Here is a 25,637-nt window from a genome sequence, read left to right as displayed (position 1 = left end):
TAAAAGTTTGAAGATATTATTTGCCAGGAAATGAGGCCCTAAAGAATTAATGTCTAACAAAGGGGTACAGTTTATCTCTAGAGAAATGAAAGAATTTTGGGGAATATATGCCATCCAACACAAGTGGGTAGCTCTTTATCATCCTCAAGGAAATGGTCTGGTTGAAAAAATGAATCCAAAATTGGTTGAGTGTATACAGTGGGCAATTCAAAATAAAATAGAAGTGAACAAAGCAGTGGAGGACATGTTGTGGTCACATCGTTCCTCTCAAAATGCGGTTACTGGTGTAAGTCTGTTTGAAGTGATGAGAGGTCGTGTTTCGGCCTCTAAGCTGTGTCCTGCTTGGTTGAAAGAAGTTAAGAGCAAAGCCGATAAAGCTTAGTCTTTAGATGAGATCATTAGACCTCGTGTTCAGAAGTTTCAGAATAAAATGAAAGACGACTATGATACAAAGCACAATGCACGGATAGAAAGAACCAAAATTAACATAGGTGATTGGATACGAGTAAAAGATCCTACTCATGTGGCTAAGGGTTGTCCAAATTCAGAAGTCCAGAGAGAGTAGACGCTGTTTCCAAAAACGCAGGATGCATCAAAGGTCACAAATGGTGGAATAAAAGCAGAATAGTGAAAATTAAGGGAGATTACGATGGTGGCGGCGGAGATCTCGCCATGATATTGAAGAGCCAAGTGGTATTAAAAATCACAGTGAACAAAAAAAAAAAAAAAACCTGATCTGAAAGCAAACAATGAAGAACTATTAAGACTACTAAGATGAGTATCAAAAAACCTGATAGATATTGTGATTAAGCTTTTACTTATGTATTTTAAAAATGCATTTATATTTAGTTATCATTTTACTTATTTATTTTGAAATGCATTTATATTTAGTTGTTATCAATTTACTTATGTATGTTGAAATGCATTTATATTCAGTTGTTATCATTTTGTATAGAGAAGGAAGATGTTGTGGTGATCTCATACATTCTATTGTATACATGGAATGTGGAATGAGCTATCCTAGGGTGTGGGTTATTCCAGAGGGGGCAGTTGTAAAGCAGTTGGAACAGTCGATGACTGTGGCCAAAAAAGATCCAACTTCATTGAACTGACCATCCGTGTTCATTCTCATTGTTATCACTAAAAAGTGTTTTGATGTAGATGGGTTTTATAGGGAGATACTCTATGGTTGGTCATGGCACTATAATGGTTTTACTGGGCAATGTACTGTTTAAATACTTTCACTTTATTGGCTGCTGAGAAAATAAAGCATAGACATAGAAGCATAATCCCCGTCCCCATGTCCTTAACAGAATTGAAAAATACGCGAATGCTAGAATTTTTTTTACTCTCCTCGTGAATCCTGACATGGTGTAAATACAATTAAGCACAACATGCACCGTTCCAAGATGGCTGCGCCGGCCACCCTTTTGTGAGCGCCCCTTCCTCGCTGTGTCAGCATGTAAGCCTTGTCAGCATCGAGTCTAGCACGTGGCCCACTGTCATTGGCGTCACAACGTCCGCAGCGTACCAACACTGCGCCTTTATTGATTGGCAGGAAAAGCTGGAAGCTGAGACCCTTCGGCGTCTTGACGTCGTCAGCGTTCCGTCACTGCGTGTTTTGTGATTGGCGCAGAGAGCCTAGCGGGCGTGTCGACCCTGGGAGCCGAGCCCTGTGGTCCGGGGCGGTCTCGGCGCTCAGTCTGTTAGGAGGGAGCCTGCCCGACCCTTCGGCGTCTTGACGTCGACAGCGTTCCGTCACTGCGTGTTTTGTGATTGGCGCAGAGAGCCTAGCGGGCGTGTCGACCCTGGGAGCCGAGCCCTATGGTCCGGGGCGGTCTCGGCGCTCAGTCTGTTAGGAGTGAGCCTGCCCGACCCTTCGGCGTCTTGACGTAGACAGCGTTCCGTCACTGCGTGTTTTGTGATTGGCGCAGAGAGCCTAGCGGGCGTGTCGACCCTGGGAGCCGAGCCCTGTGGTCCGGGGCGGTCTCGGCGCTCAGTCTGTTAGGAGGGAGCCTGCCCGACCCTTCGGCGTCTTGACGTCGACAGCGTTCCGTCACTGCGTGTTTTGTGATTGGCGCAGAGAGCCTAGCGGGCGTGTCGACCCTGGGAGCCGAGCCCTATGGTCCGGGGCGGTCTCGGCGCTCAGTCTGTTTGGAGGGAGCCGGGCTGTCGTCAACATGGTGGGTGAGCGGCTCGCGCCTCGCGCTGGCAACATGGCGGCGGGCCGCGTGCAGGGGGCCGGCGGTGCAACGGCCGCGGCGCGCGCGGGGAGAGCCGCCGGCGTAGCGCGGGCCCAGTCTGAGGCCAGGGCGCCCCCCGTGTGCGGCGGAGGCGCCGCAGAGACTCCCGGGCGGCAGAGGGCCGAGGCGCACGGGCCTGGTGTGGCGGAGAGCGCCCCGCATGTTAGCTGCAGCCCCTTCTGGTGGGGGGCGGTTCCCCGGGCAGCAGAGGGTCGGGGCGCAGGGCCTGGTGCGGCGGGGTGTGCCGGGGCGCCCGCCTGTATACACGGGTCACGGTTGCGCGGCCTCTGTGCGAGCTCGCCTGATCTGCAGGGCCGGGCTGGACCTGCATGCTTCCGGGCCCGACCAGCTTCCATGGGGCGGCGGCGGCGCCGCCCCGCCAGATTAGTCCCCCTAACAGCTGTTTTCCCGTGAGCGACGGGGCCGCCATAGGCTCCCTCGGATGTTTGTTTGTAGCGCCTCCTGACCCCTCTCTCTGCCTCCAGGTGCTGCTCCACGTGCTGTACGAGCATGCGGCCGGCTACGCGCTCTTCGCCGTGTCCGAGGTGGAGGAGATCAGCCTGCTGCTGCCTCAGGTACGTGCACCCCCCTGCCCCCCTCAAGCCGGTGCGGTGATGTAACCTCAAATCTGTCAATCCACTGACGCCTGATGTGAGCATGGACTCTGAGCGCCGGCACAGCCTTCTGGGCGTTATCCCCACCTCAAGGGCACTGGAGGGGTTCTGCCTATTTGTTTATATATTTTGTGTGTGTAGAGTGTGTTTACAAGTATACAGCTACCCGACACCATTTCATGATTTTTTTCACTTTAACTGTTTGTATTCCACCATAGTTTACCATCGGTAATCGCGGTCAGCTTGAAAAGTCCAATCCTTATAACTTTCCTAAATTAATGTTAACTGTAGCGGCGAGGCCTTGCAGAATTTCCTCAGTGATTTTCTCCATAGCAGTGGCGTGCATTTTCTCAAGTCACTTTCCGTGTACTTAACATCGAGGTTATATGCCCCAAGCATCCAAATGCTCGCCCCTCGTGTACTTGTGGCGGCATTTATTTTGCTGTTTTTCGAGCTGTGCCTTTAGTTGAGAAAATAGTGCTAAATGTAACAACTTAAACGACAGCATTAGCTCGTGTTTGGATTGATTTCCCCCCCACATTACTCTTAGTTTGACCACACGAACGCACACGCCTCCGTAATTGTCACAGATCGTTATCAGTTACTGCAAAGGGATTCTATTGTAATTATAATTACTCTCATGTCCAGTATATTTGAACAACTATGTTCCATATATTTGCTGTTGTGGGTTTACTTTTTTGGGGAAGGTTGTGTACTTTATATTCACTTGGTATCTTTGTGTTTTCAGGTGGAGGAGAGCGTACTAAACATCGGGAGATTTAACAATATTGTCAGATTAGCGGGGTTTTCCCCATTTAAATCCGCCCAAAGTGCCTTGGAGAATATCAATGCCATTTCCGAAGGTGAGTTGCTCTCGTGTAAGCTGTAGAAACTGGTGATAAGCACCGTAGTCCTGATTGTGTCTATTCCAAGTAAATATTTAGCGCCAGATATTCGTGTTTCCCCATCAATTTCCAACTTTTGAAATTGCGAAGCCCTTCTTGCTAGTGCTTTTATTTTCGCTCTGTGTAGTGTTTTGGGTGCCATGATGTTAAAATAAATCTGTCAATCCACTGACCGATGTGATGTCAGACTCAGATCTGAGCACCCAGGCTCGCAAACAAACTGCACTGCCACTCTGAATACTTGGGCAGTTTTGTTGATGCTTAAGTCGTGTACACCAGCTCGCTGGGTATACATGAACTTTGTTTAGTGCATTCACTCTTGTAACCTCCTCTCTCACCAGGGATACTTCACGAGGACTTGAAGCTGCTTCTAGAGACAAACATGCCAGCGAAGAAGAAAAAGGCTTTGCTGGGAGTGGCAGATGCTAAAATTGGGGCTGCTATACAGGAAGAATTGGGCTACCCATGCCAGACTGGTGGTGTTGTGTCTGAGCTCCTTAGAGGTAAGCTCCAGAGGTGGACAGACTACCATGGAGAGTGGCATTATTCGACTGCACTGGACAGATTTCAGGATATAGGCCCATATTACACTGGAGACGGGAAGCACGGGCAGATGGCACATTTAGCGCGTTTTGACGCCCATATCCTGATGCAGGCATTGAGGGAAAACCGCCCACCTTGCAAAATGTGTGCGCTTGGCTCCCAAGAAAGCGAAACATGAGGCAAATCCACGCTCATGGTGGTCATGGCCTAATTGTCGCTTGATAGAGTACGTTTATCTAACTGAACATTACTGCCTATTGCTTTGGCACGTTGGTCGGCCTGTTTCATTACACCCACACTTTCAGCTTTTGAAATGCTTCTCTGCAGATTTCTTTAACTTTCTACACGACCTGCAGGGTGTTTATCTGCGCACTACCACTTGAACGCTTTACATAACGAGTCCAGGGTAAAATACCAATCCTGACAATAGAGCCCTCATCGTTCCGGCCCCATCGGGCTGATTGTCTCCCAGACCGAAAGCTGGGAGTGAGATGCCTCCAGGCGGTGATCTGACTCGGCCCCCTTTACCGAGTCAGAAGTCAGTGTGTCCAGCATTCAGTGTCCGTGTGCCTGTATTGATTCACATCTAGAATTGTCTCCGAAAGGACGTGAGTGTAACTAACCTTGTGGTGTCGTTTCCAGGAATCCGCCTGCACTTCCACTCTCTGGTCAAGGGTCTGACGGCCCAGTCCGCCTCTAAGGCTCAGCTGGGCCTCGGCCACAGCTACTCCAGGGCCAAGGTGAAGTTTAATGTTAACCGGGTGGATAACATGATCATCCAGTCCATCAGCCTGCTGGACCAGCTCGACAAGGACATCAACACCTTCTCCATGCGGGTCAGGTGGGTACCAGAGACCGGCTGCGGCGTGTTGCCGCCCACCCCCTCCCAGTGCTTACCACAGGCAGCGCCTCCCCTGCGCTAACTGTATAGAAAGTGGAGGAAGAGCAATCACCCCTGTGTATACACCACAGCATGGTAGACGAGAGACCATGGCTGTATTGTTATCAGGGGGACACGGCAAGTGCGTGAATGACGGGGTTACTTAGCAATACACCGGGCAAGAAGTGGGTTTAGAAATATGATGTATCTAGGATATACTGGCTGGTGGGGTTCGGGAGTTAGAAATGTATAAAATTGAAACGCCCCATCTCTTCTCTTTGGAAGCCGGGGCGCCTGAATGTTGTGCTTCATGAGTTGTCCGTGCCGGTCTGGCTATAACTTGGGATACAGCGCTTTCTGTCCGCCTCAACCCCCTCTCTCCTCTCCCCCAGAGAGTGGTACGGATACCACTTCCCGGAGCTGATCAAGATCGTGTCGGATAACTACACGTACTGCCGCATGGCGCGCTTCATCGGGAACCGGAAGGAGCTGAGCGAGGAGAAGCTGGAGGGCATGGAGGAGATCGTGATGGACAGCGCCAAGGCGCAGGAGGTGCTGGACGCCTCGCGCTCCTCCATGGGTGAGTCCTCTGGGATGTGCTGCTGTTATCAAATATCTCAAACAGGCTTTTGCACAGTCAAAAAGAAAAATTAAAACGGGACAGCGCAGTCCAGACTCTGCAGTTAATTGTCGACCGTTAATCTGATGAAACTGAGCTGCCAGACTAAGTTGTAGCAGGGCGAGGGTCTGAGAGGCGATAATAAACAAGCATTTGCAATGCAACGGGTCTCGTGTTTACTCGACTTGAAGCTATTGGCGTTGTAAACTCTTAACTAGACATTTCTTGCCACTTAAATTGAATAGTAAAACCGTTTCGCATAAGCGCAAAGTAAACACAAAAAAGGAAACGTAATTTCGGTTGCAGTGAAACTTATTGTCAAAAGTGGAATAATCGGTGTAACAGTCGGTGTCGTGCAGAGTGCGCTCCTACCCAGCTAAACTGTGCTGCCTGCGAAATAAAGAACTTGGTGCATAACCCGTACGGTAAACATGAGCCTCGTGTTTTCAGTAGTTGGCATGAGAGCTAAACACCGGATGAGGCATGACCTATCCGTGCCTTCCACTAATGAAATCAAACTCATTTTAAAAGGCAACCCACAAACCAGCAAAACTGATGGGCTTCACATGGGCGTGGTTAAAAGCCCACACAGATTACACTAGGGATCATCGCTTTGCGCTCGACCCTAAAGCAACCAGATATGGCTGCGGCTGCTGCACGCGTGTCCGATAAAATACAATGTGCAAATCTCCATCCAAGGAGTAAACCACACCAGGTGAATGTTCTTGATTCATAAAATCATCCTCTGACAGCCTAGTCATTGGTGCCCTTCTTGGCCAGCTACAGTCCGAGTATAAAATGACCACTTCAAACTGGGGCAGCTGAGTTTAGTGCCTTCCTCAGAGGCCCTACTTGCTCTAATCGTTCTTTGGGGTGGGAAATGCTGGGCCTTGTCACACCGCTTCCTGCAAGGAGGCGCTAGATTACTTCTGCATCTGCCTTGAGACTGCGTGGAAGGTGTTCGCCTGCTTCTGGCTGTGTGTCCTACAAATATTACTGTATGGTCTCGGATTGCTCGTGAAGAGCTCCGCTGCATGCCTGCATCCCCCGGACCTCACTTCTTGCTGTCCTTCTCCCCCAGGGATGGACATCTCCCCCATCGACCTCATCAACATCGAGAGCTTCTCGGCGCGTGTCATCTCCCTGTCCGAGTACCGGAAGGAGCTGCAGGAATACCTGCGCTCCAAGATGAGCCAGGTGGCCCCCAGCCTGTCATCCCTGATCGGGGAAGTGGTAAGTGTCCGTCCTGGTGGGAGTGGGGCGGCTGTGCTGGTGCCACGGACGTGATGTAGAAGTGAATCTGTCAATCCTCTGAACCTGCTGAGCGACAACCCTCACTGCTGATCTGTGCACCCGCACCGGGGTGGGGGTAAAGTGTTATGCTTCTGTGCACCCGCATGGGGGAGGGGTGGTATAGGGTCTTGCTGATGTGTGCATACTAAAGGGGTGGGTAGAATGTACTACTGAACTCTGCACCCGCACAGGGTGGAGAGTTAAAGGGCCCTTCTGATCTGCATGGGGTGTAATGGCACTGCACCGCATGGGGTGGGTAAAGCGTACTACTGATATGTGCGCGCCCCCACCCTGGTAGGCGAGGGGCGTGCAATGTGGATAAAGGGCTGTTGTGGTAATGTGTCGTGCCTGGGAAGGTCGAGGGTGAGAGTAGTTGTGTGCTGATGAGAACTCCTTTTGCAACATTAATCTTTTCTGGATTCATATGCTGTGCATTACTCTATCTAGTGCTTTGGTCAGGAAAACGAAACCGCCTGGTACAGTTTACTTTAGCTGCATTACCTTTCACTCGCATCTGTTCAGTATGTTTTCCTGCATGCCTCAAGTGTTGCGTGGCTTACATCCGTTAGGATTGCCCACACGTCGGGGACTGTAGTATTTGTACAGTGTTGCTCACCGACTACATACTTTTATTTTTGGCTTTCAGGTTGGTGCACGCCTCATATCCCACGCAGGCAGCTTAACAAACCTGGCCAAGTACCCCGCGTCGACAGTGCAGATCCTGGGAGCAGAGAAGGCCCTCTTCAGGTACATCTGCAGGGTGGTCGTGGTGATGGCAGGCTCCTGGGCGCCGGCCCTGACACGCTGGCGGGGCGCGTCCAGAACGCGATGGCTGCGTGGGTGATACGGCCGGCCCCAGACTCTGAGCGACCACTGCTCTTTACTTTCCAGCTCTTTAACTACCTGAAGTGCCACTGGTGGCCAAGTCCCGTGCGCACAGCAGGTTAGACCAACAATCAGTGCCAGCTTTGAAATGTGTAGGGTTCTGTGTCTCGAGTGGTCCTTGGACTTTTAGGGTTGGATTATGCTGTAATGGGGATGCTGACCTCCCTTGGCTGACTTTTGCCGTGTGTATTTTAAGGGGTGGGGGGAGGGAAGTGTTTCCCTGGGGGCTTGTTTGAGTGTCTTACTGCTGCAGGAGGTGTGGGTGGGGCCTCTTTGACACTAGTCTTCTGTTTCAGGGCTCTGAAGACTAGGGGGAACACCCCTAAGTACGGCCTGATCTTCCACTCCACCTTCATCGGGCGAGCAGCAGCCAAGAACAAGGGCCGGATTTCCCGATACTTGGCCAACAAGTGTTCGATCGCGTCGCGGATAGACTGCTTCTCGGGTAAGATGCATCCTCGCTCCGCCGCGCACTGCACAGGCCTGGCTTCTGCAATGATGGTAACAATTTTTCGTCAACAGCATTTCACTTAAAGTGAATGTTGAGAGAACTTCTCTGAGCGAAGCCCGGGTGGTGTCTATTCCGTGTATTAGCCACTAGCAGTGAGGGGGGTGGGGGCAGTATTTTTAGCAGTTGTGGTAGGGGTCCTGAGTTGCCCCACTATCGGCAGGGGAGCTAGTATCCGCTGAGGGGGGGTCCTATGTTTCTCCACTAGCAGCGGGGAGGACCAGTATTGGCAGAAGTTGTGCGGGGTTGGACCAATCGCATCAGATTGCTGTGGCAGCAGTAAGCACGTGTGAGTCAGAGGTAGAACCGGTTTTGCAGCATGGTTGCTTTTCTGGATTCACATACTGTGCATTGTTCCGCCATCTAGAAGTTTGGTCTGGTAGTGCACATGCTCTCTAAGTAGACAGGCTAAGTTCGATGAGTCTGTGTGTAGACTTAGCTGTTGCTTGTAGGTGGTCTCTTTAAAGATGTGGGACGTTCTGCTCACGTGTTCATTTCACCCATGCAGAGTTTCCCACCAGTGTGTTTGGGGACAAGCTGAGGGAGCAGGTGGAGGAGCGCCTGTCCTTCTACGAGACCGGGGAGGCCCCGCGTAAGAACCTGGACGTGATGAAGGAAGCATTGGTGGAGGTAAGCACGGGTGGGGAGTGTTGCGCATGTGTTGGAAACCCAGTATCTGTTGGGAGGGATGTGAGCACTACTCCTGACCTAAAACTGGAGGCAAAAACTGATTTAATGAGACTGACCCAACAGCTGATGCCCACGCATGAGGTGCTGCAAGCTCACGGCAGACTCTAACCTCCCACCTTGTCCCACTCTCTACCAGGCCACTGAAGTGACAGCAGCTCTCAAGAAAAAGCTTGAAAAGAAAGAGAAAAAGAGAAAGAAGCGTGAGAAGAGAAGGCTGGAGGCGCTGGCGGCAGCTGCAGCAGAAGCAGAGGATGAGGAGCCTGCTCCCAAGAAAGCAAAAGTTGAAGAGGTATGTCCTCTAGCTTTTCATATGGCGTCAGTTTACCTCTAGGCTGTAGGTTTCAAGTCTGTGAATGAAGCCCTGGATGAAACTAAAAAGGCAGATGCTCCAAGTATATCCAGCTTGGGTGCAGACCTACACAAGACACTAAACTTTAGTTCTAAAGGAACACATTTGATTGAGATCTGCAGCCAGTCAGTAGTCTACTCTAGAGCAGACAGTGTGCACTGAGGCTGCTCACTGCGCCACCTGGGTGTCCATGAGCCCTGGTTTCTTAGTTTAGTGCACTTGTCCGATGTCATTGTTTTTCTGACCATCTTTCTTTTACTTCTCAGGATGCTGAGATAACTGTAATCAAGAAAAAGAAGAAAAAGAAGCATCAAGAAGACCCCGAAGAGGAGCCAGAAGAGGAGGTGGAGTTAGAAGAAAATGGGGTTGAGGAGGAAGTTGAGGAACCCGAGGGAGTACCGTCCAAGAAAAAGAAGAAATCCGTCCCAGAAGATACGCCCAAAAGTGATAAAAAGAAGAAAAAGAAGAGACACCGTGAAGAGGACTGACTTAAAAGCCCCTAGTGACTGACCTTACTGTGGCAGCAGTGCAGGGCATTGCACATGAACTGGAGACCGCCCAGAGCCCGCAGTGAGTGTGGCTCTGCCAGGCCTGAATGTAAAGGGAGCTTGTGCTCTCCCCGCCCATGGTCTGACCTTTCAAGGGGGTCCTGGCACTTGCAGTGACCCTGAAGTGCCTACTCTGGACTTGTACATATGCTTACACTCAGTAAATAAATGAGTTTGTTTCCTAGCATTGCTGCTTGTGTCCTTAATAGTGGAGCGTTGGCACTTAACTTGAGAATAGCATTGTGCATTTTTTGTTTTTAAGAGGGGCACCCTGGATGACTTATGACTGCAGTCTCATCTAAGGTGACACAGGCAATTGATTAAAGTTTACATTTTTATTTTGTATTCGGCAAGTAAAGCTTGCATTAAATATATTAAAACATTGCCTTATACATTGATGCTACACATTTACTTTTGACATAACTTAAGGTTTATTTTCGAAAAATGTTTACACCCTCAGCTTCCCCTCCCCTCTTCCTGATCTACCAGAGTTAATCATTTTAGCCCATATCCTTTTATCTTTGCATGGCTCCTATCCGCTGGGCATACAATTTCTTTAACCCTAGTGGACTCCATTTTTGCCTCCCATTGTGCGTATGTCGGGGGGGGGGCGATTTCCATGCCTGCAGAATAGGTGATAAGGTTATTACAGTACCTGTGATTACCATTTGTCTGGATAGAATAAAACGACTTGTAATTTGCATAATGCCCCAAAGAGCCACCAATGGGCTAGGGGCAATCACATGGCCTACCCAGGAACTCCACCCCTGAAAAATCAGCTCCCAGTATTTTTCCAGAAATATACAAGAAAAGCACATATGTATCCAATTCTCCTGAGATTTTTGACGGGACAGAAGCCTGATGTCTCTGGATGCATTTCTCTTATCGTAACGGGGGTATAGTCCAAAAACCTCTTAAACAGGGTAATCTTTTTAAGGTTGGCCCCTCTAAGTGCTTTATGTGACACCTCGTGTGTTCTACAATGCTGTATCTCTCTTACAACCATGGGAGATTACCTTGGTTGACCCTGCATCCTGAAGTAGTTTATACCATTTACCAATACCTAATTGACTATTGTAAAAGGCCTGAGCAACAGCTTTATTAGTGCCGTTCAATGGTTGTTGCGTTGAATGTATGGAGTGCTGGACTAGGCAATATGAAAATTACAAATTTTCTGGAATCACTTGCACCCATTACACACTGCCCATGTTTTAAAACCATCTGCTAGATATAAATCCTCAAGTCATAAAGCCCAGCGCTTCCCATTGCTGTACATTGCCTTGACTTCCACTCCTAAAAGTTAAAATGTCCATTACTCGTAGGAACGAGTATGCCATATCAATTTGGTACTTGAATCATAACCAGTAATTTATACCTAACCCTGTTTGGTAGGCAAGGGAATTTCAAAAAGCGTGAAAGTTGAATTGGTTTCTAGCATCATCTGAGAGAGAAATAGAATTTTGGCTGTTGCGCTACTCTTGACACCCAAACCAATACAGCTGCTTCATAATAAACAGCCATATTGAGGAGAGCTAATCCCCTCTTCCACTGCCAAAGTTAACTTTGCCAGCTGAGGCTTCTTCTGATTCCAAACGAATTGTCTGATTAATGCGTCTAGCTTATCAAAACTTTTTGGGGACTTATAAAATTACACTTGAGAAAACAATAGTAAAGGAAGGATCAACTTTTTAACCAATGCTGTCCTTCCTCTAATGGTCATAGTAGTCTCCTGCCAATTAAATAATCCTTGAATGTTTTTGAGAACACTTACCTGCAAGGAACCTGCCGAACTCAGAGATACGTATATACCCAGATATCTAATGGGGTGGGAAGCTGAGGATACAACACGAATACCTTGCAGCAGGACCGATGACTCTGAATTATACAGCAAAGCATCTGATTTAGATTGGCTGATTTTGTTACCCACCCCTGCGCTCAGAAAATGCCCTAATCTTTGCAAACATTCTATTGATGTGTTGATCCTCCACAAAGATACAAGTTCATGGCGTCCTCTAATGGCTTTACTTTGGGAGGTAGAGGGGCTTGAATCTTGATAAATTGCTGCAGTTAAAGGCCCAATAAAGAGTGCAAACAACTGGAGAGGGAGGACAGCCCTGACACTTGCCTTGTGTGATTTGTACTCGCCCTACTGTTTGAGCATTGACAAATCTTGGCTTGAGCACATATATATAGAGTTCGTATTATCTGAATGAACTTCCTTGGGAAGCCAACCTGTGCGGGCACTGAGAAGAACACTTGCTATTGAACTAAATCAAATGCCTTTTAGGTGTTGAGCGTCATAATTGCCGCAGATGGGTGGATAGTAACTACCCGCCAGAAATCTGCAATGGTCCTCGTGGACCAGTGTGTTCGCCACCTAAGCTGCCAGTATCTTAGTAAAAAGTTTACAATCCTGATTTAGCAAGCTAATTAGTTGATATGAACTAGGGTATTCCAGTGGTTTCTTTTTTGATAAAGCTGACTATTCTGGCTCTTAAATTCAGAGGGAACCTCCACTCTTTCTAGTACTGTATTAAATCTAATATCAGCGATTTGATCTTCCAGAATTTTATAAATTTCTGGCAGAAGGCAGTCTTCACCTGAAGCTTTACCATTGGGGGCACCCCTTATTGCTTTAGTAACTTCTTGAAAAGTAATAGGTGATTTCTGTACCACTGCGTAGAGCCTTGGTAAAATCACTATCTACATATTGTTTAATTTGTAATCTATGTTCGATGGCATGTGTAGCTGCAGATACACATGCTGTGCATTATCCTGCCATCTAGTGTTGGGCTCGGAGTGTTACAAGTTGATTTTCTTCGAAGAAGTCTTTTCGAGTCACGAGACCGAGGGACTCCTCCCTTTCGGCTCCATTGTGCATGGGCGTCTACTCCATCTTAGATTGTTTTCTTTCCACCATCTGGTTGGGACGTGTTCCTCTACGCTCTGCGTTTCCGTTCGGAAAAGATAGTTATCCGTCGGAAAATTTGACAGTATTGTTTGCGCTCGGTACTGGGTTAGTGTTAGCACATCGACACCGAGGAAAGAAGAGTTCCGGCATCCCTTTGGGGCTTCCATGCCTTGGTGGGGCCTGGTCGGCCCGACCGCGTCCATCTTCAACGCTCATGGACCGGACCCCCTTCCACTTCTGCCACGCAAAGTATCCTTATACAGACCAACACTACTCCCCACATAGCAGAGGCACTTAAGAAGCCGTAGTTTAGAGGGGGGGTTTCGGGCCCAGACCACAGACACCTTCCACCTCACAAGTCAGACCCACATATCGAGGTCATTATCAAAGGGGAGGCTTTCGAGGACAATATAGGGGTGGGCAGTTCCCTAGAACAAGAGGGGAAATTCTAGAGCCCAAAAACCCCACAAACAAACAATGACTTGAATGTCTCAAACCCCCTATCACACAACACCAGTGGGAGGGAGACTGACCGATTTTTACAACAACTGGGAACACATAACTACGGATGCATGGGTCCTAGCCATTATCCAACATGGTTATTGCATAGAATTCCAACATTTGCCACCAGATGGGCCTCCAAGAGCACACAATATGTCCAAACAACACTGAGGGGGTCATTCTGACCCCGGCGGGCGGCAGGAGCCGCCCGCCTGGCGGGAACCGCCGAATGACAGCACCGCGGCCATTCTGGCTTTCCCGCTGGGCCGGCGGGCGACCGCCAGAAGGCCGCCCGCTGGCCCAGCGGGAAACCCCCTGCAACAATGGAGCCGGCGGAGTTGTAGGGGTGCGACGGGTGCAGTGGCACCAGTCGCGATTTTCAGTGTCTGCAAAGCAGACACTGAAAATCTTTATGGGGCCCTGTTAGGGGGCCCCTGCACTGCCCATGCCAGTGGCATGGGCAGTCCAGGGGCCCCACGACACCTGTTCCTGCCATCCTGTTCCTGGCGGTAAAAACCGCCAGGAACAGGCTGGCGGGAAGGGGGTCGGAATCCCCATGTCGGCGTTGCTTGAGGATTCCCTGTGCCAGGGGTAAACCGGCGGGAAACCGCCGGTTCCCCCTTTTCTGACCGCGGCGGTATGGCCCAGGAAGCACTGCCAGCCTGTTGGCGGTGCTTCCGCGGTCCCCGGCCCTGGCGGTCATGGACCGCCAGGGTTGGAATGACCCCCTGAGACCTGTTACAAATAGAAGTCCAAGCGCTGTTACAAAAAGAAGCAATAGAACTAGTACCCAACCATCACAAGCATTTACAATGCATCGGGTCTTGCGTTTGCTCATGTTAGAGCTGAGCGCGTTGTAAACTCCTAACCCGACTTTTCACCTATCGGGCAAAAGTGCATTTATGTACATAACCCGAAAAAGTGAAATCAAGTACGTAAAGCGCTCGACTTCTGCCAAGCAAGATCTGGCTCGTAAATTAGAGAAAAAAAAGTCCACGAGCCCGATAGAAAACAGCGAGCCTCGCATGTTTTCTGTACTTGGTCGCTGCGCTGGAGGAGGGCTAGCCACTGGAAAAGGCATGCCATATGCGTGCCTTCGACTAATGAAAGCAAGCAGATTTTATGAGGGAAGCCCACCAACCAATAAAAAACACTGATGTGAAGTTGACAGGGCTCCGAGCCCTTTTATAAATACAAAAGTCTCTCCCTGCGAAACTCATGCGCGAGCGCATGCAATGCAGGCTCGACCCTAAAAAAGGAACAGGGGTTTACTCCCTGTGTTTCCTAATTCCAAAAAAGGACAAAACACGGAGACCCATATTAGACCTCAGAACACTGAGGGGGTCACTCTGACTTTGGCGGGCGGCGGAGGCCGCCTGCCAAAATCCCGCCGTCAGAATACCGCTGCGGTAATTCTGAGTTTCCCCGCTGGGCGGGCGACTGCCAGAAGGCCCGCCCGCCCAGCGCGAAACCCCCTTCCACGAGGATGCCGGCTCCGAATGGAGCCGGCGGAGTGGAAAGGGTGCGACGGGTGCAGTTGCACCCGTCGCGATTTTCAGTGTCTGCATGGCAGACACTGAAAATCTTGGTGGGGCCCTGTTACGGGGGTCCCTGCAGTGCCCATGCCATTGGCATGGGCACTGCAGGGGCCCCACGACACCCCTTACCGCCATCCTGTTCCTGGCGGCCAAAACCGCCAGGAACAGGATGGCGGTAAGGGGGTCGGAATCCCCATGGCGGTGCAGCAAGCTGCGCCGCCGTGGAGGATTCCCCAGGGCAGCGGGGAACCAGCGGTACACCGCCGGTTTCCCGTTTCTGACCGCAATGCCCAGGGATGCACTGCCAGCCTGTTGGCGGTGCATCCGCGGTCCCCGGCCCTGGCGGATTTTACCGCCAGGGTCGGAATGACCCCCTGAATCTTTACATCAAATCAGATCACTTTCACATGGTGACACTTTAAGACGTGATTCCCTTGCTGAAACACCAAGACTACATGGCAACATTAGATCTCAAGGATGCTTATTTCCACATACCCATACATCCTTCACACAGGAAATACTTAAGGTTTGTAATCCAAGGCGTGCATTACCAATTCAAGGTATTACCATTCGGCATAACAGCCCCAAGGGTATTCACAAAATGCCTTGCAGTAGCTGCTGCTCACATCAGGAGACAGCATATGCACGTATTCCCTTACTTAGACGACTGGCTAATAAAAACCAGCACTCAGCAACAGTGTTTTCAACACACACAATACGTCATAACACTACACAAACTAGGGTTCTCCCTAAACTACCAAAAATCACATCTACAAGCATGCCAAATACAACAATACTGTAGGAAGTTGGCTCTGTATGCACTATTTCAAAGTAAGGAATAGTATGCACAGAGTCCAAGGGTTCCCCTTAGAGGTAAGATAGTGGCAAAAAGAGAATACTAATGCTCTATTTTGTGGTAGTGTGGTCGAGCAGTAGGCTTATCAAAGGAGTAGTGTTAAGCATTTGTTGTACACACACAGGCAATAAATGAGGAACACACACTCAGACAATTCCAGGCCAATAGGTTTTTGTATAGAAAAATATCTTTTCTTAGTTTATTTTAAGAACCACAGGTTCAAGATTTACATGTAATACTTCAAATGAAAGGTATTGCAGGTAGGTACTTTAGGAACGTTGAATTAGCAAAATAGCATATACACTTTTCACATAAATCACATATAGCTATTTTAAAACTAGATACTTAGTGCAATTTTCAACAGTTCCTGGGTGGAGTAAGAGTTTGTTAGTTTTTGCAGGTAAGTAAACCACCTACGGGGTTCAAGTTTGGGTCCAAGGTAGCCCACCGTTGGGGGTTCAGAGCAACCCCAAAGTTACCACACCAGCAGCTCAGGGCCGGTCAGGTGCAGAGGTCAAAGTGGTGCCCAAAACGCATAGGCTTCAATGGAGAAGGGGGTGCCCCAGTTCCAGTCTGCCAGCAGGTAAGTACCCGTGTCTTCGGAGGGCAGACCAGGGGGGTTTTGTAGGGCACCAGGGGGGACACAAGTCCACACAGAAAGTACACCCTCAGCAGCACGGGGTGGCTGGGTGCAGTGTGCAAACAAGCATCGGGTTTGTAATTGAAATCAATGGGAGACCAAGGGGTCTCTTCAGCGATGCGGGGGGGGGCTCCCCGGGGTAGCCACCACCTGGGCAAGGGAGAGGGTCTCCTTGGGGGTCACTCCTGCACTGGAGTTTGGATCCTTCAGGTCCTGGGGGCTGCGGGTGCAGTGTCCCTACCAGGCGTCGGGTTATGAGAAGCAGGCAGTCGCGGTCAGGGGGAGCCTCGGGATTCCACCTGCAGGCGTCGCTGTGGGGGCTCAGAGGAGGCAACTCTGGCTACTCACGGTCTCGCAGTCGCCGGGGAGTCCTCCCTGAAGTGATTGTTCTCCACAAGTCGAGCCGGGGGCGTCTCCCGCCGGAAGCGTGAGACTTGACACTCTGCACCAAACGCAAGTTGTTTCAAAGTTGCTTCTTTGTAGCAAAGTCGCAGTCTTGGGTGAACAGAGCCGCTGTCCTCGGAGTTCATGGTCCTTCTAGATGCAGGGCAGCCCTCTGAGGCTTCAGAGGTCGCTGGTCCCTGTGGAAGGCGTTGCTGGAGCAGTGTCTTTAGAAGTGGGGAGACAGGCCGGTAGAGCTGGGGCCAAAGCAGTTGGTGTCTCCGTCTTCTCTGCAGGGGTTTTCAGCTTAGCAGTCTTCTTCTTAGGTTGCAGGAATCTGAGTTCCTAGGTTCTGGGGAGCCCTTAAATACTAAATTTAAGGGCATGTTTAGGTCTGGGGGGGTTAGTAGCCAATGGCTACTAGCCCTGAGGGTGGGTACACCCTCTTTGTGCCTCCTCCCGAGGGGAGGGGGGCACATTCCTATCCCTATTGGAATCCTCCATCTGCAAGATGGAGGATTTCTAAAAGTCAGAGTCACCTCAGCTCAGGACACCTTAGGGGCTGTCCTGACTGGCCAGTGACTCCTCCTTGTTTTTCTCATTATCTCCTCTGGCCTTGCCGCCAAAAGTGGGGCCGTGGCCAGAGGGGGCGGGCAACTCCACTAGCTGGAGTGCCCTGGGGTGCTGTAACAAAGGGGGTGAGCCTTTGAGGCTCACCGCCAGGTGTTACAATTCCTGCAGGGGGAGGTGTGAAGCACCTCCACCCAGTACAGGCTTTGTTACTAGCCACAGAGTGACAAAGGCACTCTCCCCATGTGGCCAGCAACATGTCTGGTGTGTGGCAGGCTGCTAACACTAGTCAGCCTACACGGATAGTCGGTTAAGGTTTCAGGGGGCACCTCTAAGGTGCCCTCTGGGGTGTAGGTTACAATAAAATGTACACTGGCATCAGTGTGCATTTATTGTGCTGAGAAGTTTGATACCAAACTTTACAGTTTTCAGTGTAGCCATTATGGTGCTGTGGAGTTCGTGCATGACAGACTCCCAGACCATATGCTCTTATGGCTACCCTGCACTTACAATGTCTAAGGTTTTGCTTAGACACTGTATGGGCATAGTGCTCATGCACTTGTGCCCTCACCTATGGTATAGTGCACCCTGCCTTAGGGCTGTAAGGCCTGCTAGAGGGGTGACTTATCTATACTGCATAGGCAGTGTGAGGTTGGCATGGCACCCTGAGGGGAGTGCCATTTCGACTTAGTCGTTTTGTCCTCACTAGCACACACAAGCTGGCAAGCGGTGTGTCTGTGCTGAGTGAGGGGTCCCCAGGGTGGCATAAGATATGCTGCAGCCCTTAGAGACCATCCCTGGCATCAGGGCCCTTGGTACCAGGGGTACCAGTTACAAGGGACTTACCTGGATGCCAGGGTGTGCCAGTTGTGGAAACAAAAGTACAGGTTAGGGAAAGAACAATGGTGCTGGGGCCTGGTTAGCAGGCCTCAGCACACTTTCAAATCAAAACTTAGCATCAGCAAAGGCAAAAAGTCAGGGGGTAACCATGCCAAGGAGGCATTTCCTTACAAATACGTAAGAGCAACAATCAACACACAAAGGGGATTGCCACTCCAAGTCCACAAAGGGTACAAGCCTTCCAAAATGTAATATTAAACATGTACCCAAACCAACACTATCAAGTGAGGTTTGTAATGAAACTCCTAGGCATGATGTCTTCATGCATAGCCATTGTTCCAAACGCAAGACTACACATGCGGCCCTTACAACAGTGCCTAGCAACACAATGGACTCAAGCACAGGGTCAACTTCAAGATCTAGTGTTGATAGACCGCCAAACACACTTCTCGCTTCAATGGTGGAATCCTATAAATTTAAACAAAGGGCGGCCATTCCAAGACCCAGTGCCTCAATATGTGATCACAACAGATGCTTCCATGATGGGGTGGGAAGCACACCTCAACCAGCACAGTATACAGGGACAATGGGACCTTCACCAAAAACAACTGCACATAAATCATTTAGAACTGTTAGCAGTGTTTCTAGCATTGAAAGCATTTCAACCACTAATAGCCCACAAACACATTCTTGTCAAAACAGACAACATGACAACAATGTATTACCTAAACAAACAAAAAGAGGGACACACTCATCACAACTGTGTCTCTTAGAACAAAAGATTTGGCATTGGGCGATTCACAATCACATTCGCCTAATAGCACAGTATATCCCAGGGATTCAAAACCAGTTGGCCGACAATCTCAGCCGAGATCACCAACAAACACACGAATGAGAGATTCATCCCCAGATACTACAAATTTACTTTCTATGATGGGGAACACTAGAAATAGACCTATTTGCAACAAAAGAAAACGCAAAATGCCATGACTTCGCGTCCAGGTATCCACACCCTCAGTCCAAGGAAAATGCGTTATGGATGAGTTGGTCAGGGATATTTGCTTACGCTTTTCCCCCTCCCGCACTCCTTCCTTATCTGGTAAACAAATTGAGTCAAAACAAACTCAAACTAATATTAACAGCACCAACCTGGGCTTGCCAACCGTGGTACACAACACTACTAGACCTGTCAGTAGTACCTCATATCAAACTACCAAACAGACCAGATCTGTTAACTCAACACAAACAGCAGATCAGACACCCGAATCCAGCATCGCTCAATCTAGCAATCTGGCTCCTGAAGTCTTAGAATTTGGACATTTAGACATTACACAAGAATGTATGGAGTTCATTAAGCAAGCTAGAAAACCTACTACAAGACATTGTTACGCAAACAAATGGAAAAGATTTGTTTATTGCTGCCATAATAATCAAATTCAACCACTACATTCTTCCGCACAAAACATTGTAAGCTATTTATTACACTTACAAAAATCTAAATTAGCTTTTTCTCCTATCAAAATACATCTCACCGCAATATCTGCAGATTACACATTCAACATCACTTTTCAGAATAACAGTCATCAAAGCATTTATGGAGAGTTTAAAAAGAATCATACCCCGAGAACACCACCAGTCCCCTCGTGGAACCTCAATATTGTATTAACACGACTCATGGGTCCACCATTTGAACCCATGCACTCCCGTGAGATGCAGTACTTAACCTGGAAAGTAGCCTTCCTAATAGTTATCACATCTCTTAGAAGAGTAAGTGAAATACAAGCATTTACTATACAAGAACCCTTTATACCAATACATAAACATAAAGTGGTTCTCTGTACAAATCCCAAATTCTTACCAACAGTTATATCACCGTTCCACCTAAACCAAACAGTGGAACTCCCAGTCTTTTTTCCACAACCAGACTCAGTAGCCGAAAGAGCCTTACATACGTTAGCCATTAAAAGAGCACTAATGTATTACATTGATATAACTAAACAATTTTGCAAAACAAAGCAATTGTTTGTAGCCTTCCTAAAACCTCATGCAGGAAATCCAATATCCAGACAAGGCATTGCCAGATGGATAGTGAAATGTATTCAGACCTGCTATATTAAAGCAAAAAGAGATCTACCTATTACGCCAAAGGCGCACTCCACTAGGAAGAAAGGCCCCACAATGGCCTTTCTAGGAAATATACCTATGACAGAAATCTGTAAGGCAGTCACATGGTCTACGCCTCATACATTCACAAAACATTACTGTGTAGATGTGTTAACAACACAACAAGCCACAGTAGGACAGGCTGTACTACGAACATTATTTCAAACAACTTCAACTCCTACAGGCTAAGCCACCGCTTTTGGGGAGATAACTGCTTACTAGTCTATGCACAGCATGTGTATCTGCAGCTACACATGCCATCGAACGGAAAATGTCACTTACCCAGTGTACATCTGTTTGTGGCATGAGATGCTGCAGATTCACATGCGCCCTCCCGCCTCCCCGGGAGCCTGTATCCGTTATAAGTTGATGAAACTTGTACATACGTACTCACTCCATTGCATGGGCACCCTTACTATATAAAAACAACAAGTGATGGACGGAATGCTGAACATTGTCAGACACTCACCCCCAGTCACAGATCTGGGTTTAATCCATCGTTTTTTTGCTCACCATGCCACCCCAGTTTGGACCCAGCCATATGCAATTCAGTCTTGACCCTGTTCCTCATGGGAACAGTCCAGCCCGAACTGCCAAGCCAGGTCCTCACTGGACCGGAAACAAGCATCCTGGGACCGGTTTCGGGGTTTCACCCCTCATCAGCCAGGCTAGCTTGAATCCAGTGGCATGGGAAGCACGGGACCCACGTCTGGGTATACCCTTCCCACTTAGGGCGACAAAGCAAAAACAACAAGTGATGGACGGAATGCTGAACATTGTCAGACACTCACCCCCAGTCACAGATCTGGGTTTAATCCATCGTTTTTTTGCTCACCATGCCACCCCAGTTTGGACCCAGCCATATGCAAATCAGTCTTGACCGTGTTCCTCATGGGAACAGTCCAGCCCGAACTGCCAAGCCAGGTCCTCACTGGACCGGAAACAAGCATCCTGGGACCGGTTTCGGGGTTTCACCCCTCATCAGCCAGGCTAGCTTGAATCCAGTGGCATGGGAAGCACGGGACCCACGTCTGGGTATACCCTTCCCACTTAGGGCGACAAAGCAAAAACAACAAGTGATGGACGGAATGCTGAACATTGTCAGACACCCACCCCCTTACTATATACACAACTCCTACCTCACACTCTGCAGGGAAAACAATCTAAGATGGAGTTGACGCCCATGCGCAATGGAGCCGAAAGTGAGGAGTCCCTTGGTCTCGTGACTCGAAAAGACTTCTTTGAAGAAAAACAACTTGTAACACTTCGAGCCCAACACTAGACGGCAGGATAATGCACAGCATGTGAATCTGCAGCTACACATGCCATCGAACATAGAGATTACAAACAAATAATTTGCAAATTAAACAATATGTAGATAGTGATTTTACCAAGGCTCTACGCAGTGGCACAGAAATCACCTATTACTTTTCAAGAAGTTACTAAAGCAATAAGGGGTGCCCCTAATGGTAAAGCTTCAGGTGAAGACTGCCTTCCGCCAGAAATTTATAAAATTCTGGAAGATCAAATCGCCTTCCAGAATTCTCATGCCACGAACAGATGTACACTGGGTAAGTGACTTTTCCATATCTTACAGTAATGTGAGAAATACTTTTTCAATCTCTTTAAGTTGTCACCATCCTGCCTTGCTCTTCATCGAAAATAGCTTTTATTAAGCTAATACTGGCACGCTTTTTAATCGACCAGGCAAAAAATCTACCAGCATGGTCACTTTCTTCATATTGACATAGACATACTAGTTATCAATTTAGTATTTCCTTTGAAAGAAAAAAAAATCTCTTAATTTACCCTGGGCCCTTGCCAGCCCTTGTACCGTCTCTGGACTAGACAATAGTTGCTTTCTTTAGTGCCTGTTCTAGCTCCTTTTGGAGTATAGTGCTGTTTTACCTAGGTGTGCTTAAAAGGAGATAGCCTTCCGTCATACGAAGGCTTTGGTGGCCCCCAGACATAAAAAATAGGGGAGGATCCCTTATTTACCTTCAAGAAGTCAGTTACTAACACTTTAAAGTTGGCTACCCAGTCTTCCACTGCCAAAAGAGATCTATCCAGGCGCCATTGTGAACGGTGAGGTTGATTGCCCGAATCCTTGAAGTCATCGAGATCAGCCCAGGGAACGGAGTGGTCTGAGAATGAATTTGCAAGTATTCCTGTTCGGTACGATTTTAATGTGAATGAGACTAGAATATAATAAATTCTTGATGCTATATTATACCTTTTGGAATAGCACATGTACTCTTTAAACGTAAAGGTGGTCAGCTCGCAACACCTACTAGGGCTAACTTGTATCAGTTTTGCAAGGAGTTGAAGTTTTTGGTTTATTCTGTGCTTTATTCTTCTGTGATGAGTACCACAGAGTATTTTGTATAACATTAAAGTACCCTCTGTAGGAGGCTGGCCTGGCTTGTAGTGGGTACCAGAGGTACTTACACCTTGCGCCAGGTCCAGTTATCCCTTATTAGTGTAGAAGAGGTGTTTCTAGCAGCTTAGGCTGATAGAAGGTAGCTATGGGAAAGCAGCTTAGGCTGAACTAGGAGACATGTAAAGCTCCTACTATACCACTGGTGTTGTATGCACAATATCATAAGAAAACACAATACACAGTTACTAAAAATAAAGGTACTTTATTTTTATGACAGTATGCCAAAAGTATCTCAGTGAGTACCCTCAGTATGAGGATAAGATATATACATAAGATAAATGTACACAAACCAAAATTAGGTAAGTAATAGCAAGAAAAGTAATGCAAACAGTGTAGAATCACAATAGGTTGCAATAGGAGCACATAGGTATAGGGGCAACACAGAGCATATATTCCAAAAGTGGAATGCGAACCACGAATGGACCCCAAACCTATGTGAGCTTGTAGAAGGTCGCTGGGACTGTAAGAAAACAGTGAGGGTTAGAAAAATAGCCCACCCCAAGACCCTGAAAGGTAGGTGTAAAGTGCACCTACTACCCCCAGAGAGCACAGAAGTTGTGATAGGGGGATTCTGCAGGAAGAACAAACACCTGCAATGCAACAACAGTGGATGTCCGGACTTGAGTACCTGTAAGACAAGGGGACCAAGTCCAATAGTCGCCACGATGTCGAGAGTGGGCAGGAGCCCAGGAAATGCCAGCTGAGGGTGCAAGGAAGCTGCCACCGGGTGGAAGAAGCTTGGAGTTCTGCAAGAAAGAAGAGGACTAGGGACTTCTCCTTTGGAAGACGGATGTCCCACGTCGCGATAAAGCTTGCAGAGGTGTTCCCATGCAGAAAGACCGCAAACAAGCCTTGCTAGCTGCAAGAGTCGCAGTAGAGGTTTTTGGGTGCTGCTGTGGCCCAGGAGGGACCAGGATGTCGCCACTTGGCAGAGGAGACAGAGGGGGTGCCCAGCAACTCAGGGAGCCCTCACAGAAGCAGGCAGCACCCGCAGAAGTACCCTAACAGGCACTTGGAAGAAGAGTGAACCGGAGTCCACGCGAAGTCACAAAAGGGAGTCCCATGATGCCGGAGGACAACTCAGAAGGTTGTGCACTGCAGGAAGGAGTTTTGGGGACCCAGGCTTGGCTGTGCACGAAGGAAATCCTGGAATAGTGCACAGGAGCCGGAACAGCTGCAAATCACGCGGTACCCAGCAATGCAGTTTAGCGTGGGGAGGCAAGGACTTACCTCCACCAAACATGGAATGAAGAGTCACTGGACTGTGGGAGTCACTTGGACAGAGTTGCTGAGTTCCAGGGGCCACGCTCGTCAGGATGAGAGGGGACCCAGAGGACCAGTGTTGCAGTCTTTTGTTGCCTGCGTTAGCAGGGGGCAGATTCCGTCGACCCACGGGAGATTTCTTCGGAGCTTCTGGTGCAGGGTGAAGGCAGGCTACCCCCAGAGCATGCACCACCTGGAAACAGTCGAGAAAGCCGGCAGGATGAGGCGCTACAATGTTGCTGGTAGTTGTTTTGCTACTTGCAAGCGTCCTGAGCAGACAGCGGACGATCCTTTGGTAGAAGGTGAAGAGGGAGATGCAGAGGAACTCTGATGAGCTCTTGCATTCGTTATCTAAAGAATTCCCCAAAGTAGAGACCCTAAATAGCCAGAAAGGGAGGTTTGGCTACCTAGGAAGGAGGATTGGCTAACAAGAGAGGTAAGAACCTATCAGAAGGAACCTCTGACATCACCTGCTGGCACTGGCCACTCAGAGCAGTCCAGTGTTCCCCCAACACCTCTATTTCCAAGACGGCAGAGGTCTCGGACACGCTGGAGGAGCTCTGGGCACCTCCCCTGGGAGGTGCAGGTCAGGGGAGTGGTCACTCCCCTTTCCTTTGTCCAGTTTCGCGCCAGATCAGGGCTGGGGAATCCCTGAACCATAAGACTGGCTTATGCAGAGATGGGCACCATCTGTGCCCATCAAAGCATTTCCAGAGGCTGGGGGAGGCTACTCCTCCCCAGCCCTCACACCTATTTCCAAAGGGAGAGGGTGTAACACCCTCTCTCTGAGGAAATCCTTTGTTCTGCCTACCTGGGCCAGGGCTGCCTGGACCCCAGGAGGGCAGAAACCTGTGTGAGGGGTTGGCAGCAGCAGCAGCTGCAGTGGAGACCCCGGAAAGGTAGTTTGGCAGTACCCGGGTACTGTGCTAGAGACCCAGGGGATCATGGAATTGTCCCCCCAACACCAGAATGGTATTGGGGTGACAATTCCATGATCTTAGACATGTTACATGGCCATGTTTGGAGTTACCATTGTGACGCTATACATAGGTAGTGACCTATGTATAGTGCACGCGTGTAATGGTGTCCCCGCACTCACAAAGTCCGGAGAATTTGCCCTGAACGATGTGGGGGCACCTTGGCTAGTGCCAGGGTGCCCACACACTAAGTAACTTTGCACCCAACCTTCACCAGGTGAAGGTTAGACATATAGGTGACTTATAAGTTACTTAAGTGCAGTGGTAAATGGCTGTGAAATAACGTGGATGTTATTTCACTCAGGCTGCAGTGGCAGGCCTGTGTAAGAATTGTCAGAGCTCCCTATGGGTGGAAAAAGAAATGCTGCAGCCCATAGGAATCTCCTGGAACCCCAATACCCTGGGTACCTCAGTACCATATACTAGGGAATTATATGGGTGTACCAGTATGCCAATGTGAATTGGTAAATTTAGTCACTA

At 48.9% G+C, this 25,637-nt stretch overlaps 1 protein-coding gene and 3 non-coding genes across 4 annotated transcripts; all 4 read left to right on the top strand.

The window, feature by feature from the left end:
* The first annotated feature begins 2,081 nt into the window (after positions 1 to 2,081).
* Positions 2,082 to 10,261, top strand: NOP56 (NOP56 ribonucleoprotein). Its single transcript, XM_069205862.1, has 12 exons — positions 2,082 to 2,183; positions 2,729 to 2,818; positions 3,606 to 3,720; positions 4,104 to 4,265; positions 4,948 to 5,146; positions 5,578 to 5,765; positions 6,886 to 7,037; positions 7,744 to 7,844; positions 8,279 to 8,427; positions 8,999 to 9,120; positions 9,317 to 9,469; positions 9,796 to 10,261. Exons 1-12 carry the CDS (start codon positions 2,181 to 2,183, stop codon positions 10,015 to 10,017), a joined length of 1,656 nt encoding a protein of 551 aa, XP_069061963.1. The 5' UTR covers positions 2,082 to 2,180; the 3' UTR covers positions 10,018 to 10,261.
* Positions 5,186 to 5,324, top strand: LOC138292259 (small nucleolar RNA SNORA51). Its single transcript, XR_011202625.1, has one exon. It is a non-coding gene; the product is annotated as a small nucleolar RNA SNORA51 (small nucleolar RNA).
* LOC138292203 (small nucleolar RNA SNORD56) lies at positions 8,473 to 8,546 on the top strand. Its single transcript, XR_011202612.1, has one exon. It is a non-coding gene; the product is annotated as a small nucleolar RNA SNORD56 (small nucleolar RNA).
* LOC138292197 (small nucleolar RNA SNORD57) lies at positions 9,171 to 9,238 on the top strand. The gene has a single exon (XR_011202611.1). It is a non-coding gene; the product is annotated as a small nucleolar RNA SNORD57 (small nucleolar RNA).
* Positions 10,262 to 25,637: the final 15,376 nt, after the last annotated feature.

This window comes from Pleurodeles waltl, chromosome 1_1 (genome assembly GCF_031143425.1).
Source record: "Pleurodeles waltl isolate 20211129_DDA chromosome 1_1, aPleWal1.hap1.20221129, whole genome shotgun sequence".
Taxonomy (NCBI): Eukaryota; Metazoa; Chordata; class Amphibia; order Caudata; family Salamandridae; genus Pleurodeles; species Pleurodeles waltl.
Note: the sequence above shows the minus strand (reverse complement) of the source record. Positions and strands in the feature narration are given on the sequence as shown.